The sequence below is a fragment of the Miniopterus natalensis genome, chromosome 6 (genome assembly GCF_054644295.1).
Source record: "Miniopterus natalensis isolate mMinNat1 chromosome 6, mMinNat1.hap1, whole genome shotgun sequence".
In the NCBI taxonomy this organism is placed as follows: Eukaryota; Metazoa; Chordata; class Mammalia; order Chiroptera; family Miniopteridae; genus Miniopterus; species Miniopterus natalensis.
In genome coordinates, this window is record NC_142086.1 from 36,865,992 (window position 1) to 36,886,493 (window position 20,502).

Here is a 20,502-nt window from a genome sequence, read left to right on the forward strand (position 1 = left end):
GGCCGCGCTGGGGCGGAATCAGGTCGCTTCTCCCCGCCCTCCGGAAGCGTAACACTGAGCGCGCCTGCGCAATGGGTGCCGGGTCCGCTCCCCATCTGGTCTTTATTGTGCTTTTTGGATCGTAGTAGGAGGTTCGGGGGCAGAGGCGTTTTCGCCTTTCTTTCCCTCCCATAGCTTCCCGGCGTATGGACCTTAAACGCTGCTTTTGCGGAGCTAGTCGGTTACTGATTTCAGCTCTAGGATGGGAGCTCTTCCACTAGAAGCTCTTCGAGGGAGGAACTGAGGTAACCGCGCCGGACGGGCCGAGAAGTGCGCGTGCGTATGAGGGTGGGCGCGGCGGAGGAAAGCCCTACTGCGCAGGTGTGCCGGAGGCGTCCCCTGGCAGCGGAGGGAGATGTGTCCTCCTCCGGCGAGCGTCTCGCTGGCCCTGTGTTTTGAGCCCGAGCGAGCTGTCGCTCTGGGGGTTTCATACCCGCCTCGCACCTAGCCCCCCGGCCTGTGCGCGCTCCCTGCACTGGGAGGCTTTGGACAAGTACCTGACCCGCCTGGAGTTTAGTCCTCAGCCGATCAAAGGAGGGCTTTAGAGTCATTGATTTCTAAGTTCTGTCCTCCTCCCAGCACTAGTTCAGTATGTTAGCAGCTGTGTAACGAAACCTTCCCAAGCAAGCTCTTTTTCCTCCTAGGGAAGAACTGCAACGGAAGAGAGAAAAGCAAATCTAAAATTCTCGCCTTCTAGAGCAAAGTCGCTGATAAAAATGAAAGTTAAAGAATTGCTTTTCTGCAAAATCTTGCAATCCCAAAGTGTCAGTTAACCCGCTTGCTGCCTCTGGCAGCACTTCTAATCCGGTCCTTGCCTTTTCTGTCTCTAGAGTTACCCTTCCTATCACATTTTTACTCTCTCCTTTCTCCTTAGTTTCTCTTGTGTTCCTCAGCTTTCTTCATTTTGATCATAGACACAGCCAGCAGGGTGGCTGGGGAAGATTTCTGTTCTTCACAAATGAGTGGCATTTGCATGATCCTTAATCTGCCGGCAGGGTTGCTCATGGACTTATTCTTGTCTTTTAGGCTATTAGAAAACTGGAATGGAAAGCAAGTGCTGTGGTCATCCCAATTTATGCTCCTTGTCAACAATGTATACATTCTTGCTAGGGGCCATATTCATTGTTTTAAGTTCAAGTCGAATCCTGTTGGTAAAATATTCAGCCAATGAAGGTAAGTTAAGACTTGGAATATGTACGGAGCACTTCCGTCTCATCACACATTCTTTGTCCTGTCTTTGGTTTCCTTGTGTATAAAATGGGGATAATACCCTTTCAAGTAGTCTGCTTCATGTGAATGATGAAGAATGTTTAAATTTGATTTTTTTAACCTTTCATTCGTTAGCAAGAAAAGTTTTTGATCATTAGTGAAGTTTGGGTCAGCCGAGTCCAGGATCCAACCCTTTAAAGAACAGATAACATCTGCCTGTTGCTTTATTCAACCAATGTATCTGGACCTATAGCGATATGTATAATTATAACTTATTTTTAAATAGGCAGGAGGGTATATTTGGTCACTTGGCATTTCTGATCTTACTGTATCAATGGGACAATACAGATTATTTGCTCTGATAAATATGTGTTCAAGAAGATCTGCATTTTTTTTAAATGTAAGAATTTGTATTTAAACACTTCCACAGAATTGTATTGTCCACGTCTCATGAGTTACTAAGTACACATAAAATTATGAAACCATGACTTTTTTTAAAAAATATATCTTTATTGATTTCAGAGAGAGGAAAGGAGAGGGAGAGAGAGATAGAAACATCAATGATGAGAGAGTCATTGATCAAACCCACAACCAGGGCATATGCCCTGACTGGAAATTGAACCCCGATCACCTGGATCCTAGGTCAACGCTTAGCCTTTTAGTCACGCCCGGCCGGACGACTTTATTTTTAAAAAAAACATATCTTTATTGATTTCAGAGAGAGGAAGGGAGAGGGAGAGAGATAGAGAGAAACACCCATGATGAGAGAGTTGTCATTGATCAGCTGCCTCCTGTGCGCCCCTGACTGGGGATTGAGCCTGCAACCCAGGCATGTGCCCTGACTGGGAATTGAACCTTGGTCTCTTGGATCATAGGTCGATGCTCAACCACTGAGCCACGCCTGGCCAGGTGACACCAAGACCTTTAATGTCTGCTTGGGAAGTCAGATGTGTATATAAGTCTCTACTTCATTAGCATTTATCTGCCAGGCCCCAGACTAAGTATAAACAGGGTTTAAAGTGCCTAAGGCCTAGACCTAGTTCTCAAGAACTCTGTTTATTAGGAGAGACATACATGTAAGTACATCGTGAAAATACAATACAAAAAATGCAGTTCTAAACCAAAGATGAAGAAATAGTTCAGAGTAGAAAGTGAGTATATTATGTCTGGGAGAGGATGATGTAGAGTGCAAGGGGATAAGGGAACACTTCCTTGATAACGTGACATTTGATTCACAAGAATACAAGGTGGTCAGGGATATTCAAAACAGAGTCAACAGCCTGTAAAAACAAACAGATGCATATAAAAGCAGGATCGGTTGTGAGAACATGTAGTTCAGAATTACTGAGCAAAAATTTTAAGGACTCAGAGGAGAGTGAAAAGGAATGCTTGGCCGGAGAGAGAAGCAGTGATCAGGTAGTTAAGGACTTCATATGCCATGCTTAGGGTCTGGGACTTGATTCTCTAAACCTTAGAGTCTGGGGAATAGGGAGTACTTGAAGGATTATAAACAGAAGGGGAAAACGAAAAAGACTTAAGCTGGATGGAGGATGGATGAAAGAGGAAGAGACTGGAAGCGGGTGGCCAGTTACGGGGTTATGGCAAATTCAAGCCACAGATGATAGAGACTAACCAAGGCTTTGGAAGTAGGAACAGAAAAGAAAATAGATTCAAGAAATATTCTAAACATAGAAAAGATGGATTTGGAGAATATATTGAATGTGGAGATTAAAGGAAATGAAATGCTGGATAGCTCCAAGTTTTCTGTTTGGAGTGCTAAGTGGATCAGTGGTGTTCTCAGTTGAGGTGAAGACTCTTAGGAGGAAGAACAGGTTGGACAGAGTTCAGAGAGATTACAGAGTTTTAGCTATGTACCTTCCTTGAGGTTGGTAACTGTGTACTTGTTCATTGCAATATCCTGTAGTGTCTAGCACATCACACATGTGAAGGAAATACCAATTAATGAATAAATACAAAGTAGTTATTCATATGCATATGTTTAGTGATCATTAAATGTTCCAGAATACAGCTTTGGAGACATTACTATTATATTTAAAACCCTAGAAGCAGAGGGCTCATTAAGGGTAAGCATGCAAAATGAGAAAATAGAGCCAAGGACAGAACCCTGAGGAATGCCAACATTTAACCAGCATGCTGACACTCAGAAGGATGTTAAGAAGGAATTGTTAGCAGAGAACTAAATGCACATGACTCATAGATGGAAAGGAACAAGTTTGAAGGCAGGGAATTGCAACATCATAATAAGATAAAGATTGAAACATGCCCTTTGGAATTAGTAATTAGAAGATATTTAGTAATCTCAAAAGTAGGTAGGTTGAGTGCAGTGGTGAGATCAGAAATAAGATTGCTTGGGGACAAGACCCAATTGGAAGTGAGCAAAATGGAGATAATGAATGTTGACATGGTTTTAGGGAGAGAAGGAGAAAGTATGGTAGTTAGAGGGGCAGGAGCTTATACAGTGTTTTGTTTTTTGGAGGAGAGACCTTTGAACATATTTATAGGCCAAGGGGAGGAGACCAGTTAATAGAAAGATAGAAGATAACTGAAGCCAGAGGAATTACTTATTGGAGCAAAGTCCCTGAAGATAAGGGAAGATTTTAAAGGGAAGAATGGGTTAATAGTGGGGCTATGGCCCGTTCTTGGGGGGACTAAAGGGAAACCAGTGAGGATGGATGTAATGTAGATAAAGTATGTGAGTGTGGGCAAAAGGTAAGTGGAGGGAGGTCCCACATGATGCTGAGACACAGTTTGGAATCCACCATGAGAAAACTACAAGAAAATAGAAACAAGAATGAATTGAAGAGCCCAGCCAGGCATGGCTCAGCAGTTGAGCGTCGACCTAAGATTCAGGCGATTGGGGTTCAATTCCCGGTCGGGGCACATGCCCAGGTTGTGGGCTCGATCCCCAGCTGGGGGCGTGCAGGAGGCAACCGATCAGTGACTCATCATTGATGTTTCTCTCTCTCTCCCTCTCCTTTCCTCTCTCTGAAATCAATAAAGATATATTAAAAAAAAATTTTTTTAAAAAATGGAAGAGCAGTGACAAGAGTTTAAGAGTTGTGTTCCAAAGCCTGTACCTCCACCCCATTCTTATGTGTGCATGTTTGCTGGTGTATATCATTATAGAGATCAATGCAAGTGTTATTGGAGGAAAATAGAGTGTGATTTCACTCTAGCTTAGAGCTCAGAAAAGGGAGGAGGAAATCTTTTAACTAGGCTTTGAATTATGTAAAAATTTAACAGGCAAATAATGAAATTCAAGTTAACATTTATTAAGTGCCTACTAAGTGCAAAACACCATAAACTACCAGGTATATGAAGATGACTAACATGGTCCTTTTCTCATAAGGAGCTTATATTCTAAAGATAAGATACATGTATAAAAAATAACTTTAATACAATGTGATAAGTACTGTTAAAGAGGTTTATAGGTGGTGCTACAGGATCAGAGATGAATAAAGAATTGTGCTTATGTTGAGAAAGTCAAGGGAAACCACAGAAAAGAGGAAGACAGGGTGTTTGGGGGAAAAAGAATGTCAAGTTGGTGTTTTTCTTCTGTACTTGGCAGTTTGGGTTTTTAATATGATGACCAAGGGAAACAAGAAGATGTTTTCAAAAGGGGGAAAAATGCGTTCCTGAAAATAGAACCTAATCTGTTTGTCGTTTGGCAAAATTATAGAGCAAATTGTTTGTAAGCATTTGGAAAAGACATAGGTAACAGCTAAGACCAAGGCATGTGTTAACTAAACTTCATTTCCTAATTAGATTGACTTGTAAATTCAGTGCCTCAATGGGTTCTTGGATGTGTCAGAGTATTTTCTTTCAGCAGAGTAGCCAGCACCCTGTACCAGCTGACTCTTGCCTCAAATAGCTTCCTTCTTTTACCCCAATGTACCATTTGTTCCAGAGTGCCAAACAAATACTGTCTATGTGTGCCATGATTTAAAACAGAAAGGAAAACTCTTGGTTAAGGCAATATCACAGAGTATACCTTGAGCTGGGTACAAGGCTAACAAGTCCCACAAGAGGCACCATGAGCTGGATAATAATTCAGCCAGATAAATTCATAGCTGTTTGAGGAGTCAGGCCCTGAATATTGATTAATGGTCAATTTAGAAGGCAGTCTCTAATGCCATTCCACAAAGCTTTTATTGCCCATAGCCCTAGCCTCCTCAACATATTTATCAGCAACTTGGATAAAAACATGAGAGGCATATATATCAAATTCAAGGATAATAAAATGCTGAGTAGGGTAGGGACAGATAAAACAGTAGGTGAATTGATTTAAAAATCCAAAAAAGCAAAGCAATTGGATGTTTAATATAAACAGTATTAAAATCCAGCTTTTAAGTTTAAAAACAACTCTAAATTATTAACTAAATTATTATACAGTTATGTAAGCATTGTATGGAACAATTAAAAAAATTTCTGTTACATTTCAGAGAACAAATATGATTATCTTCCAACTACTGTGAATGTGTGCTCAGAACTAGTGAAGCTGGTGTTCTGTGTGCTTGTATCATTCTGGGTTATAAAAAAAGGTAAGTCTTGAAACATTGCTATATATGTATTGAAAATCACAAAAGCAAAAAATTTTAGAACTGGCTGGAACATTTTATAGCATTTAGCCCATTAATTTTATATATGAGGATGCTAAAATACAAGCATAAGTATGATTATCCATATTTTGCAGGTAGAGAAATGGGCTCAAAGAGAAAGTCTTATGCAGTTCTGGGTAGCAGAGGGCAAAGCCGGGACTCCAACCCATGTTTTCTAGTGTCCTGTCCATTGCTCCACCTTGTAGCTTGTTCTTGTAATGGGTCATACATTGAGTTAGTTATTACTCAAGTTCAAGATTTTTTAAATTACTCCTATCTGACTTAGTATGTAGCACATTGCAAAGCAGTCACTGATTCCTTCACTGGAGGCAGTAGAGCAAATTGGAGTCAGGGAAACTGTATTTTGGAGCAGATTACTTTAATTTTTCTGAGCTCTGGTTTCATCATCTATCAAATAAGGCTGTTAATCCTTCCTCAAATCTGAAGTATCTAGCCTTTTGTGGCTCTTAATACGTATTAATTCTTCTTGTACATTTCCCAATTATTGAGCCTTTTCTCTCTACTACTTTGATCTGCCTTCCCAAAAGAGGTAAACAGAATTTATTCAAGGGCTTGTACAAGAAGGTGTCTTGTCACACTCAAGGGTTTCAATCTGTGCAAAGTTTCCAGTTAGTGAAATACATTTCTTAATCTCTTGAAATTCATGCATTATTCACAGGGCTTAAACTTAAATTTTCTATCTTTTCATTTTATTTTACATTCTCTCTGTTATAGTACCTTCCTTAGTTTTTGAAAATCTGGAAATGGGACAGTAGCTCATACTAGGATTAGTAAAAGTTAAAAAGTTAATTTTCTCTACTTCCCTAGATATAAATTTTCACCTAGTATCTCCCTTTCCTGATCCCTCACTCCCAGGGAGTGGGCTGGGGAATACCAGCATGAACACTTGAATTTTTTTTCCTACTTATTTTAATTTGTTGATCTCTCTCTTGGTTTTATGCTCTCAGAGAACTAAGAGAAACATACGTATATCCTCAATTGCCTTAAGTGATAGTTCTATGTCAGGTTAACAGGAATTAGGAGAATCAGTAATCCTAAAGTGTTGCTAATTGTCAGTGATGAGGCACAGTGGTGGGGTGCCGAAAGACAATACATAATGAAATTCCACATTGTCTTTGATTTCTTAAGGCTTATAGTCACTTATGAAAGCAAGTTCATGAAATGTTTTTTAAAGAATTGTGTCAAACGTCAAATACAATTTACTATCTATAAAAATATGTGCATTCTCTCCAAGATCATTTATTTGTTGCTGTATTTCTTTCTTTAGAAAATCATCAAAGTAGAAACTTGAAATGTGCTTCCTGGAGGGAATTCTTTAATTTCATGAAGTGGTCTGTTCCAGCCTTTCTTTATTTCCTGGATAATTTGATTGTCTTCTATGTCCTTTCCTATCTTCAACCCGTAAGTAAATATGACAAAGAAAATAGCTTTGGGAAAAACAGAGAAATGAATTTCAGGACTAATTTTTTAAATTTATTTTTTAAATTTTCCTTGGCATTGTTAGTTTCTCATTGCCCTCCCTGGCCTTCCTGAGGCTTGACCAGAATCATCTGAGTACTTACTTACCAATCTGCTTGCCAGATTCTCTCATTTAAAAGTTTGCTGTATTAAACTGTGCTGAATATTTTGTGGGAGTTGCTCCCTGGCCACTGAATCTGGATCCATCTCTCTTTGTGTAACCTTAACCAATCTGCCTGTTTTCTGAGGCATTCTATGATCACCAGCCTCTAATATCTCAACATCCAGGTCCTCCAAGGAGACTTAACTCAGAAAATTATACACTCAGTGCACTGCTCTTTCTTACACCTGCTTTAATGTAGTTTATATGTATTCTTTTTGTACGATTTTCTTGTTGTTAGTCCTGTCATTTAACCAGTAAGTACTTTAAAGGTAGAGATTGTATCCTCTCAACTCTAAACACTACCTATAACTGATAATACTAGGAATATTTCTTATCTCTCTTGGCATTCTCCAGGCCAATTTAGAGAACCATTAGTAATCAGAATTAAAATTTGGTCTTCTGTTCTTACCTATTACTCAGTTTGAGCCATGTGTGTATTTTCCCCTAATGTTTTATAAAATGAAGATTTCTGTTGCCATTGTTGCCAAAATGTGTTACAAGTTTTAAAGGATAAATTCAAGCATTTCTATCATAAATAAGTATAGCCTCTTAAATATAGCCAAATTAGTTTGCGAGTAGGATGAAAAGGAGGGACCAACAGAGCACTGTAGTAGAAAACAGGAGTTTGATTCCTTTCCACAATTTAGAAGCTGTGTAACTGGGCAAGCCCCAACTACTATGTCAATTGCCCTTCTGTAAAAAAGAATTACCACACCACATCAAAGGCAGGGGCCTGTGCTGGGAGATCACCTGAAGTTCCTTTCATCTCTGTGACCCATGTTATTAGTAAGTGCCCGTTCATCTAAAATGTGTCCTCTCCTAAATTCTTGCTTCCACTCTTTCAGATCTGAGAATTCTTGTACCCAGTGACATAATTATTCACATTCAATAAGTATATATTTGTTGTATTTTATTGGTATCCAATAGATTAGGATCTAAATTATCCCATTCCTACATCCTCAGTACCAAACTAAGATTACAATTTCTGCTTTTCTTCCAACTTACTGCTTTGCTCTTCCTTCCTGATTGTGTACAACCACAAATACTACAAAATAAATCACATGACCTATTGTGTGTATTGCTGTGCCCAAGTCTAATGGGAAAGAATTAAATAGAGATATGTAGAAGTTTGGGGGCAGAGAGCTCTGGTGTTTTGATTATTCTATACTATTGCATAGAAAGAGTTTTCAGAATCCATCAGCCAGCCAGGATGCTTGGTTAGTGCATTTACACTGCCCTTACTGTGACTGGTCAGAGCCACCACTTCCGCACCCTACCACCCACATTCCTCATCTCCTCTACTCTTCTAACTAGTGGTTCACAAGCATTCACCTATGGAGAAGGACAGAGAAAACCTGAAAATAGTACCCATAAAAATTCAAAAGAAAATGTTGTGTCCTTGGAATTTTTGAAAATTATTTTTGAATTTACTCTTATTTCTTTAATTCAGCTGCATATTAGCCATATGTGCTGGTTGTATAAGATTATTGATACTCTTTGGGGTTCAGTCATTTTAAAGTGACAGGAAGGAGGATTTGTTTTTAAAAATGATTAATATTGTTAGATCCAATTATGAGGGGCAATGATGAAATTCCATACTTTCTAGGTGAAAATGTATACATGTTCAGATTCACAGTTTCACATGTGAAATATGAATGAATTTACAAAACCAGACCTTCATAAAATTTGGCCAACACATTTCTAAGTTTTTAGAACAATGTGAATAAATCCAAAGGACTGTTAAATATGAGTTTGGTAGTGAATCACTGGTATTGAGTCACTACAGTTCAACCAGGAAAATTGATTCAGTTCCTACAACAGTAAGGATACTTAAAAACCTGTATCTCAATTATCTTAATGTATAAATGGGCCTAAAAGAACCTGCCTTCTCCTCACCCATAGAAACAGTATTAAAGGTCTATAAAGCACTTTGAAAGCTTGAAAAAGTATGCTTTAGAACCTTGGTAACTGTTATTTCAGACCTAAACCTTTAGAGTTTATAAGTATTTCCAGATCTGCACATACAGATTATTTACACAGGCATTTGCTGAATTTCAACACATTTTGAAAGCCTGCACAATAATTTGATCATATCTGCATAAATTTAACAAGCAATAAAAATGGAATTTAATCCTCTAGTGAAATAGCTGCCCTAATAACCCCTCTGGTTTTTGACCAAAAAGCTTTTCTTGTCAGGTGAACCACCAAGCTGGGAGATTTCTAAGGTCAGTACTTTATTTGGATTGTAACTCTATCTTTTCTTTCTTTCTAGGCCATGGCTGTTATCTTCTCAAATTTTAGCATTATAACAACAGCTCTTCTATTCAGGATAGTACTGAAGTAAGTATCTTGTTGTGAAAGCATATGTGGTACTTTAAAACGGCACAACCTTGTTTCAGGTGATATACCCAGAGCACTGAACCCTCCAAATCCCATGGCCAGGATTTTATTCCTAATTGGCTTTGTGTGTTGGCAAGTTGCTTAACTCATCTGGAAAGCAGCTGCACTGCTAGCCTGTCTAAGTCCTCTGTGATTCCATGTTTCAGATGTTTTTTCTTAGCATCTCAAAAAAAACCAACAAAATAATTGACTGGGGTGTGAGTATTTTAATTTTTAGTGCCAGATTTTCAGCAAAGAATTCATGAGATGTTTTTGTTTGTGTGTTTGTTTGTTTGAAGAATCTATTACAGTAATAGGAAACAAAATGTTCCTAAAATGAATACACATTTTTTGTTTGGAGTTTGGCGATGATAAAGAGTAGCAAATTGTTAGTTAAACTGCGTGAGATGAGTACATGATTTAAGTTCTAACTGGCAGAGTATTTGCATGAGGAATCGAGTCACATTACAATTAATAAAAATGATAGATTTTTAGACTTCAAAATTCTATCACCAGTTTTTCGTGTCTCCAGGAAGACCTTTGAATAAAATAAACATGTTTAACTAAATAGACTGCTGCAAAGCAAAGGTCAGAACATTCTAAGTTAAAACAGGATCTGCACACTTCAGTTTGATTTGTTATTTAATGATGATAAAAATAAAATTAACTTCTTGTTATATTTGTTGTGATTGGTTTTCTTTTATAATTTTGCATTCACTTTCCCTTTTTAATTTCTTGTGTTTTTTTTTTTCAATGTCCCATGTCATAGCTTCTACTTTATATGTACAGAACAATGAATGGCTTGGTATATAGGTACTCAATAAGTATTTGTTGACTCCATGATGCCTTCAGTACATAAATTACATGGAATTCCTAAAAGATTTTCTTTTATCCTGAGGAAACATTCAATTTAGTGGTTAATGTAAGATAGAAAAAAAGAAACATTTCGTGTCATCCAATTTAAATGTTACAGTACACCGAAGTTTGCTTTTGCATCTTATTTTACAAATTTTTTTCATTTTATTTATAATTGTGAAAATAATTCAACTAGCATATTGAAGAATGCAATTCCAAAAATGGATCAGCATGAAAGCCACTTTGTAGGATAAAAAGTTGGCTTCTGAGAAAATATATATAAGCAATAATATTTTATGTTGATTCCTGTGATAAAATTAGAGATGCACTTCCATAGAGGGAAAAAAGTTATCTCTGACACATAATAAAAGGTTCACTATATAATAAGGGAGCAAAGTTCTCAAAAACATGTTCTTTTAAAATGAAATTTTTTTCCCTCTGAAATGATAGTTTATGAGCACACATGGTATTATACTTGTTATTATATAATACATAATATGTATTATGTCACTGTATTGTGTCAAAATTACATCAATTTAAAACTAAATTTATCAAAGAGAAGATATAAAGTATGTATTGCCTAACTTGAAATTGGCCAGTAGTTTGATTCTAGGGCATGAGCCATGGCTCTGAAGCCAAGATGAGGGGCCACTTAGACCCTACTTGCCCAGAGCCGATTCAACTGTCCTGTAGGCAATGGGGCCAGGGAGGTTCTCAGCCAGGCAGTGATGATAAAACATTAAGGACTCAGGGCCAAGGACTGCATTGAGGGCCTTTCCACCCTATTTTGACGTAACCCTACATTGACCCCATGTGGCAGATATAGCCATTGTCCCCATTCATCCATAGATTGATTGATCTCAAGCTGCGCCTGTGCTTGGAGCCCAGAACCACTGCATTTTGCAGTGATTGAGTGACTCCCTTTGACTGTAGAGGAGAGAGTATCTGGGGTGGACAAGGCTGGGGACAGAGGGACCAACTTGAAATGAGCTGCCCCTTTTCTGGCAGAGAGCATGGCGGCACCACCATGGGCAAAGATAGGCCTGTTAATTTTTAAGCATTTAACATTTTATATTAACAAAGTTAATTCTAAATGTAACCAAATCCAGATCTATACTGGAAACTTTAAATATTTGCTTTTAATACTATTAATTACAATATTATTTGTGTTACTGCTAGTTTTAATAAAAATTAACATTCTTATAAACTAAAGTTTAAAATATTTTTTTCACATATTTTACCTCTTGATATTCAGAGCAGTGATATTGATTCTTAGACATGCATTTGCTTTGTGGTTAATATCTCTGTTTTGATTCCTTGTAAATTATTTATATTAAAGAAACAATAAAAATAACTCCATTTTTATTATTTCCACAAGCACTAATTCCCAGCTACTCTGAATAGTACAGCTACAGTATAATAGTAAATCTAATACTGTCTTTTATGAGAATACCTTTTAAGTATTTCCTATTGTTACATTTTAATATCAACTTAATTTTGTTCTGTTTTGATAGTTTGTTGTTGGTGGTGTACGCTTGTCTGTGTGTTATTTCCTGTTTAATCTACTCTGTGAATCATTTGATGGTCTTTTGCCCTGGGCAATAAAATTTTGACTTAAGAGTAGCAGCTTGAGTTCTGTCACATATTTTTAATTTGTCATAAATGACTCATTTCATTTAGAATATTATAGCTCTTCACTCTAGCAGAGTCATCAAATACCCTTTCCATACAGATAAAGAATATAAGGCTACACAGGTAGGAAAAAACAAGAGTGGTGACTAATGCAAGAATTATTTGGAAGAATTCAGAAGTGGGAGAAGGAAAAATCAACATCCAAATGTCTTACTATCTTCTAGAAAAACCCCAGTGAATATATAGATTTGTTCTTTGAAATATAGACATTGGTTCAAAGTAGAAACTGGTGGTAGGCCTCAGAGCCTTACTGGTTTGCTCTTAAAGCTTGGCAGAGTTGTATAATCTTGTTTGTTTAAGCTTTTGTAAATAATTTCAACATGAACATTGAAATTTGGGGGAGGGAGGGAAAAGATAACTGATACTTGTTTTCACCTAAAGAATGTGTATGTTTCTCTGATTTCTTCAAAGAGAAGCTATGGAAAAAAATTACTAAAAAACACATTTTGAAACATGATGGGTGTCTTGAAAGTTATGGTAAAGTTTACTTTCTGAACCAGCAGAAAAATAAAAATGCAACTCAGTAGGCAAGCATTTCTCCAAAATCACTCACTTGATAAATCTTTTTATAATTTCTCATTATAAATCTGCCCCTGGTTACTCTCTTTTGCTACTAAGAAATATGTTATATACAGTTTTTTGTAAAAACTCTTATGTAAATCTTTCCACTTTATTTTCATGCTCTGCTTTGGTTTGCTACCACCAGATATGGTCCCGATGCCCTATCTGACACAATTTAGACCTAATTGAGTTTCCCCTCAGTTAGTTGAGAGGCAACTCGAAGTAGGGAATTACAAAAAAAAAATACTTTAAACAATTTAACTTAAGGTATGTAAATGTCTATTCTTTTGATGAAAAGCTAAGGTCTTTGAGTATGTGTAGGGTTTGCTAATTGGAGTTCTTTGCCTTCTTTCTTCCTTGAACCTACATGCATTGCACATCATAATTTGTGGTTTTAGTTTCTTAAAGTGGAGCAAGTCCTTAAAAGTACTTTTAAAGTAGATTCTTCTAGATTTTTATTATTCATTCCCTAATCATAAAATAAGCTCAGCTATACCTAAATTGCAGGCAGTTTTTTATCTTGTGATTTCCTTTTAACTAATTTTCCTAGAGCATTCAACTTAGTTTTCGTAAAGACAGCAGTTCTTTTCTTTACTCATAATTCATCATTTATGTAATCATTAAAATATATCATTACAATAATGAGGTCACCGGGCAAAAAATACATTAAGAAACAGAGATTGTGAGCAAACAGTTCACTTGGGAGCAGAGGCCCTCAGAGCAGCATTCTGGCTGCAAGTGTTCAACTCTGAGCGTCAATCTGAATGTTTTACTGGGACAGTGCAGAGTTTGAGTCTTTACTGTGCACCCACTAAGCTGAGGAGCAAACTATTCTATGCACAATCGGTCATCATTTGTAAGAGGGCAGATTTTCAGCTGACTTTACAGGATAATTTATTAAACTTTATTGTCTTTGCTGAAAATCTATTTTCAGCCTGATCCTTAATCATTTTTATCTTCCTAAGAAAATAACCTTGAATGAGTAATTATTTGCAGTAAGTACTGTTTAGCTTGTTTAAGGCTTTATTTCCTTAGATTATCTTTTTCTCAAAGTCAGTATTAGTGGAAAATCCATAGCTATCAGAATTGAAAGCGTCTAAAGGAACTGTAGATCATCGCCTTATTTGTCTTTTTTTCCTTTTTTTTTTTTAACTTTATTTTTATTATTGACACCATCACAGATGTCCCCATCTCCCCCCCCCCCGCCCATCTCCACACAGCCCCTGCCCCCCTTTCCTCTGGCCATCACCACACTGTTGTCGGTGTCTATGGGTTATGCATATATGTTCTTTGGCTAATCTCTTCACCTTCTTTCAACCAGTCCCTGCCTCATTTGATTTGACATACAGATTGGTTATAATGATTTTTATAAATTGGGCACCCACTTTTTGTCCTTTATTTTCTGTTTCCATTTAAAGCATACCAGCTGCATCCTCAGAAATGTATGTGGCTAGTTCACAGTTTCTAGCCTCATGGCCTAGGGCTGCACTAGCCTCATCACTGTATGCGTGAGAAGACATGATCGTGTGCACAGGTGTGTGCTGTCTAGGCTGGTCTGTGCATTTAACAGTTTTATAGCATGAAGCTCTATGGAAGCATTGGTGAAATTGGACGTATATACATCTTGAGAACTCTGAATTACTATGCTTAAGAGATGCATTGGTCCAGAAGGAAGACATAGAAAAACATGGCTCAGATCCCTTCCTTGCCCTTTCATAAATACATGACTTTAAAGAGGTCAGTTAACCCCTCAGAACATCGTTTCCTCCTGTAGAACATTAATTGCTTGACCCATGGTCTGTGCTCAATAATGCTCCTAAATTCTTATAACTCCTAGTTCTTACCTGTTACTTTACACTTCTGTCTTTGCTTATGCTATTCTCTTTCCCCCATGCTGGTGTTCCTTTATTCATCTGACTAATCCATCTTCAAACTTGAAGATCTGCCTCCCAGAGCCTCCCTGTCAACCCCAACCTGAGTCAGCTATTCCTCTTAACACTATACATTCTTGTTGCCTTTGCATAGACTCATCCCTCTGCCTGGATATATCACCAGCTCCCTTTTCACATGGCAAACAAGTTATTTTTCATCTTTCCACTCAAGGATCATTTCTTTGAAGCAATACCTGACTCCCTTACAGGCTCAAATGTTCCTTCTTCACTGTACCCCAGTTCTGTGTACCACTTGTCACACATTATATTGTCATTTAGTTTCATGGCTCTCTCCCTATTAAAGTGTAAATTCCTCGAGGATGGACATCAAGTCTTTATCTTCCCAGGATACCAGGCACATCGTAGCTGCTTACATCTGTTAAACTGAATGAATTCACAAAACAGGATAATAATAATGTATATCTTCTATGTCCCACAAGTTTGTTGTTAGGCAAAATAAATAAAGCACTGTTAAGACTTTAAAAAATTAAATACTAAAAACATACTTGCCTTGCCTTATCAATTAGTTTGCTATAAGTATGATTAGATCATGGATCTGGGAGTCAACTTCCATAAATCTTTTTGGGGCTGTGAATACCTTTGAAACTTGACAGAGCTTTGAAGGGTCTCCAGGTTGGGGGAGGGCTGAGAATTCACCTGGATAGATGTGTCATGCACTGCAAGGATTCACGTATGTGAAGTTCATCACATTCTGGTTCATGAAAACCAGATTGAGAATCTCTTCTATAATTTGCTTTATAGTAAGAAAGTTTTTCTTCCAAAGGTCCAAGATCAGCTCTGGAGGTAGAAAGGAAGTTTAGTTAAGCCTGTAGGCTCAAAGGAAACGTAAATAGGTGAAGTGACTGAGTGGTCTTAAGGGACGTTTATTATGAGTGAACAAAAATCTCGATTTTAAGAAGTGGAGACACTAACTTGAATTGTGGGGGATCCTGCCAAAAACTGGGTACAGTTTATTTGACCAAGTACTCAAGTGTCTGAGTTTTCAGCAGAAACAGTTGATACGGGAAGGGAAAAACCCAATAGTAAAATCTTGTTTTTCATCTTTGAACAGGAGGCATCTAAACTGGATACAGTGGGCTTCCCTTCTGATTCTGTTTTTCTCTATTGTGGCCCTCACTGCTGGGACCAAAACATCACAGCGTAACCTAGCAGGGCATGGATTCCACCACGACGCTTTCTTCAGCCCATCCAATTCTTGCCTTGTTTTCAGAAATGAGTGTCTCAGAAAGGACAATTGCACAGCAAAGGAGTGGACTTTTTCTGACTCTAGGTGGAATGCCACGGTCAGGGTGTTCAGTCACATCCATCTTGGCTTGGGCCATGTTCTTATTATAGTCCAGTGTTTTACTTCTTCGATGGCCAATATCTATAATGAAAAGATATTGAAGGAGGGGAACCAGCTCGCTGAAAACATCTTCATACAGAACAGCAAGCTCTATTTCTTTGGCGTTCTTTTTAATGGGCTGACCCTGGGCCTTCAGAGTGGTAACCGTGTTCAGATTAAGAACTGTGGGTTTTTTTATGGCCATAATGCATTTTCAATAGCCCTTATTTTTGTAAATGCATTCCAGGGCCTCTCGGTGGCTTTCATTCTGAAGTATTTGGATAACATGTTCCATGTCTTGATGGCCCAGGTTACCACTGTCATCATCACAACAGTGTCTGTCCTGGTCTTTGACTTCAGGCCCTCCCTGGAGTTTTTCTTAGAAGCCCCATCTGTTCTTCTTGCCATATTTATTTATAATGCCAGCAAGTCCCGAGATCTGGAATATGGACCTAGGCAAGAAAAGATCCGAGATCTAAGTGGCCGTCTTTGGGAGCGCTCCAGTGGGGTAAGTTTGTGAAGATACTGCTTTTTGCCTGTTCTTCCCCCAGTCAAAGCATACTTACACAAGAATAGAAATAGATTAGTGCTGATTTATCAAAGGATGTATCAGATCTCTCTGACTTTTAAAAATTTATTCAACAAACTTACTGGTTTTCTTATGTGCAAGGGCTCGTGATAATGCTATCAGGGTTCCGGGGAAAATATAAATCACAGTCTTAAGGACCTTATGTGCTAGTTATATCAGAGTATTATAGAGTCACAGAACTGGAAGATGCCTCACAGATTATCTTGTCCAGTCTCCCTAGTTTTACAAGTAAAGAAACAGACTCAGAGAGGCTAAGAACTGGTACTATACCCATGAGGTCTGACTCCTACCTCATTACTCTTTCTACTCCACCACTGTTGGGGAAATAAGCCTCATTCATAAGAAAATTTGATCTTCAACATTAGTAAGTCTTACTAAACATACATGGAAAAATACTGGCTCCTTAATTTTCCCTGTAGTCACAGTACACCAGATGGACAGGCATTGTTCATCTCACCAAAGCGGTGGTTGTCAAAAGCATCTTAGAAGAGAAAAATATTTTCTAGAAAAATACTGTTGCAGTTATTTTGAATAAGGATCATTCTGCCAGTTGCTTATTGTTTTAGGAGAGTCTGTCAGTCATGTTATTAGCAAATTAATAATCTTTTGGAAACGCGAGAAGTTAAATATTTGTTATAAATAAAAGATGAAATAGACTTCCCTAACTTTAAATTTACAATTTTCATGAACACTAAATATGAAATATTTTACACAATGAAAATTTTATTCTGTGAAAAAATTGATCTCTTTCTTATTAGAGTTCATGCTGGAGCTTTCCTCAGTATTGTCTCTGAAATGGTGATACAAGAGATTATTCAGATGAAAAAATTAGAATCTTGAGTCCCAAATGCCATGATCTCAGCCAGAGTATAGATTCAAAAGTCCTGTGTTCTTTTCCAGTGGTCTGATAATACTGCTTGCTCTACTTTTTAGGTAAAAGAATATCAATTTAGGTAATAAGGCCTAGTTCCTTTCTCTAATCTTTAGTCATTTCCCTTCAAGACCAGCAGAGGGTACTCCTTACTTTGTTCATGTTAACTTTGAAATTCAAGTACTGAGTTTTAGTTCAGTTTTTCATGATCTCATTAGACATCTCAAATTAACTTTCCAGAAACTTCAGTATTTATTTAATTTCAATTGACCAGATTACGTCTATAGTTTAATGAAATAAAATCCATGATTTGTTAGTGAGCTTTCTATTTCATAATCATTAAAACATTACATTTCTATTTTGTTTTAATTAATTACTGATTTCATTTTTGCTTTAGGATGGAGAGGAACTGGAAAGACTTACCAAGCCCAAGAATGCCATCGAGTCAGATGAAGATACTTTCTAATAGGTACCCAAATAGTTGGCAGGTCTCACAACCTTGTTTTCTTTCACATTTTCAGCATGTGTAATTTTCATCTTTTCACTTCGATAAACCAAGAACATTTCCAGAGCAAAATGCTCTGTGCATATATCCAACTACTCCCTAAACAGTTCTACCCAAGGCTCAGAGTACTCAAAGGCTAAAAAGGTCTAAGGAACTTGATAAATCAACAAGCTATATTCATAAATTATTTTCCTTGTTGTCCAAGGTTCCAAAAACCTTGTAATAATCACGGTAGCTGTATCCCGTAAATATACAAATAGAGATCAGTTGACTAAATATTTATAATTATGTAGTTCTACTCTGTTTGCCAAAGTCTTCACTTTTTTTTATCATTATAAACATCACCCAGGTTGCCCCTTGAATTTTAAGGCCCTGGAGATACACATTTTGCCATTTAAAAGCAACATAACTTTTTCTAAAAAATTTTATTGAAAGACTGTTCCATCTGGCTACAGCATCGATTTGAGGTTAATATATCCTATGCTAAATATTTTACCGAAGAAGCAATTTTTCAGAAACAAAATCTCAGAATTTTAATTTTTAGGAATTCATAGAGAATTTGGTTTTTAGTGATTATCTTTCAATGTGCTACACAAATAAGCTTCAGTTTAGGTGAAAATTGGTTCCCAGTTACCAGTTATCACTTGTATTTTACAGCACTTAAGCTATGGTGGGTTTTTTCCTTCTCAGACTGACCTTATTATTTTTGTATTATTATATTTTAGAGAACTAAGAATAAGCTATTTCATTTTATTAGCTATTAATCAGAACTTAAGGTAATTGTATATCATATCCAGTTCCTAAGAGTTGAGACACTGGCCTCAGAATCATTCCAGATTGTCACTAAGACTAATGCCTAAAAATTCTTTTTGAAAGGGTCACTTTGCAAACAAATGACTTTTACTGAAATATGAATAGTATTACTTTAAAAAGAGGAAGGCCAATACTAAATAAACCACTTTATAGTAATAATATTTCACATTTCAATTGCATGGTATTTTTCAACATTTTTGCATGCAGCCAATTGACTCTGAGGTAGAGAAGTCAGGTGATAATTAAAAAATGAGAAAACAAGTGACTTGCCCACAGTCATGCAGCTGGATAGTGATGGGGCAAGAGTTAACTTTAGCTAATAGGCCAGTGTGTTTACAGAGCAGGACACTGTGAATGTGAGCCTTAAGGTATCATTTTCATGCGGTCGATTCTTCTTTCCCCTAACTTTTATACAGATGAACATAAGATAATACTATTATATAACCCATCTGTGATGTGCAGACTAATATGACTGGTGAGAGTTGGTGGAAATTTATAAATAAAATAATTATTACACCCATGTCTTGTGTCACTACTCTGTCATATGAGGTGGGATGTGGAGTACTTTTAATTTTAAAAAATGGAGTGAGGCAGAGACCCAAACAACTCTTTCAGTAGATCTTGACTTCAGAGAATAGCAAACTGTTCACCTAATAGGCATTCCCATTAGAGTTGTGAAACAGGAAGATTACATTACTATAACAGTTTTAAAGGTAAGGAAAATCAAGTATAGGAAGACCTCACTCTAAGGAAATAATGCATGCAGAACATATTTACCTTACAGAACAGGTAAAATTACAATATTATTTGCAAAGGTATTGCCTACAGAATATATTACATAAAAGAGTCCACTACTTCATGGAGTTTGGTTTTCTTATTTACAATTACTTCCCCCCCTTTTTGGAAAGCATTTATTGCTCAAAGTAAGGCTTACTTGCATTGACTTACCATTACTAAGAGACAGAGGGTGAGCTGTAGCTCAAGTGTGAAGTTCTGATGTGGGTGCACTGGAGTCCTTTCTGGGCACCACTGTTTTAAAAGGAGAATAACTGAGGTGAGAGGTCTAGAAACCATATCCTGTCATCTCAGGTGCTCTGGGAGTCCTGGTGTAACCTAGAGAGAACAGTTGTCACGTGGAAAAAGTAGGTTTCCTTCTTATTCTAAAGAACCAGACCACAGTGAAAGTTACAGGGTGGTGGTCATTCTTTTCTTATAGGGAAGACTATTCCTAACAAGTGATACTTTCTAACAGTAGAAAACGTTTTCCTGAAGAGTAGTAGAGAGAAGGAAATAAATTCTCTATGACTGAATTTTTTAGGGAAAGACTGTATCAGAATATTTTAGAAGAGATCCTTCCTTGGTATAGATGTTGGAATAAGTGGTTTCTAAAGTCCTTTCCTATTTTTAAAGCCTCTTCTAAGTTTAAGACCTACAACTAATGTACTAAGTCTG

The 20,502-nt window shown here is 37.3% G+C and overlaps 1 protein-coding gene across 1 annotated transcript; it reads left to right on the forward strand.

The window, feature by feature from the left end:
• The first annotated feature begins 67 nt into the window (after window positions 1–67).
• SLC35A5 (solute carrier family 35 member A5) lies at window positions 68–19,562 on the forward strand. Its single transcript, XM_016200212.2, has 7 exons — window positions 68–284; window positions 1,066–1,212; window positions 5,712–5,810; window positions 7,156–7,289; window positions 9,782–9,849; window positions 16,000–16,780; window positions 18,130–19,562. Exons 2-7 carry the CDS (start codon window positions 1,083–1,085, stop codon window positions 18,196–18,198), a joined length of 1,281 nt encoding a protein of 426 aa, XP_016055698.2. The 5' UTR covers window positions 68–284; window positions 1,066–1,082; the 3' UTR covers window positions 18,199–19,562.
• The last annotated feature ends 940 nt before the right edge of the window (window positions 19,563–20,502 follow it).

Coding starts and splice junctions, on each gene's coding strand:
- SLC35A5 (XM_016200212.2), top strand. CDS start 1,083: ATGGAAAGCAAGTGCTGTGGTCATCCCAATTTATGCTCCTTGTCAACA. Junction 5,811..7,155: donor ATTCTGGGTTATAAAAAAAG/GTAAGTCTTGAA, acceptor TTCTTTCTTTAG/AAAATCATCAAAGTAGAAAC. Junction 9,850..15,999: donor CTATTCAGGATAGTACTGAA/GTAAGTATCTTG, acceptor ATCTTTGAACAG/GAGGCATCTAAACTGGATAC.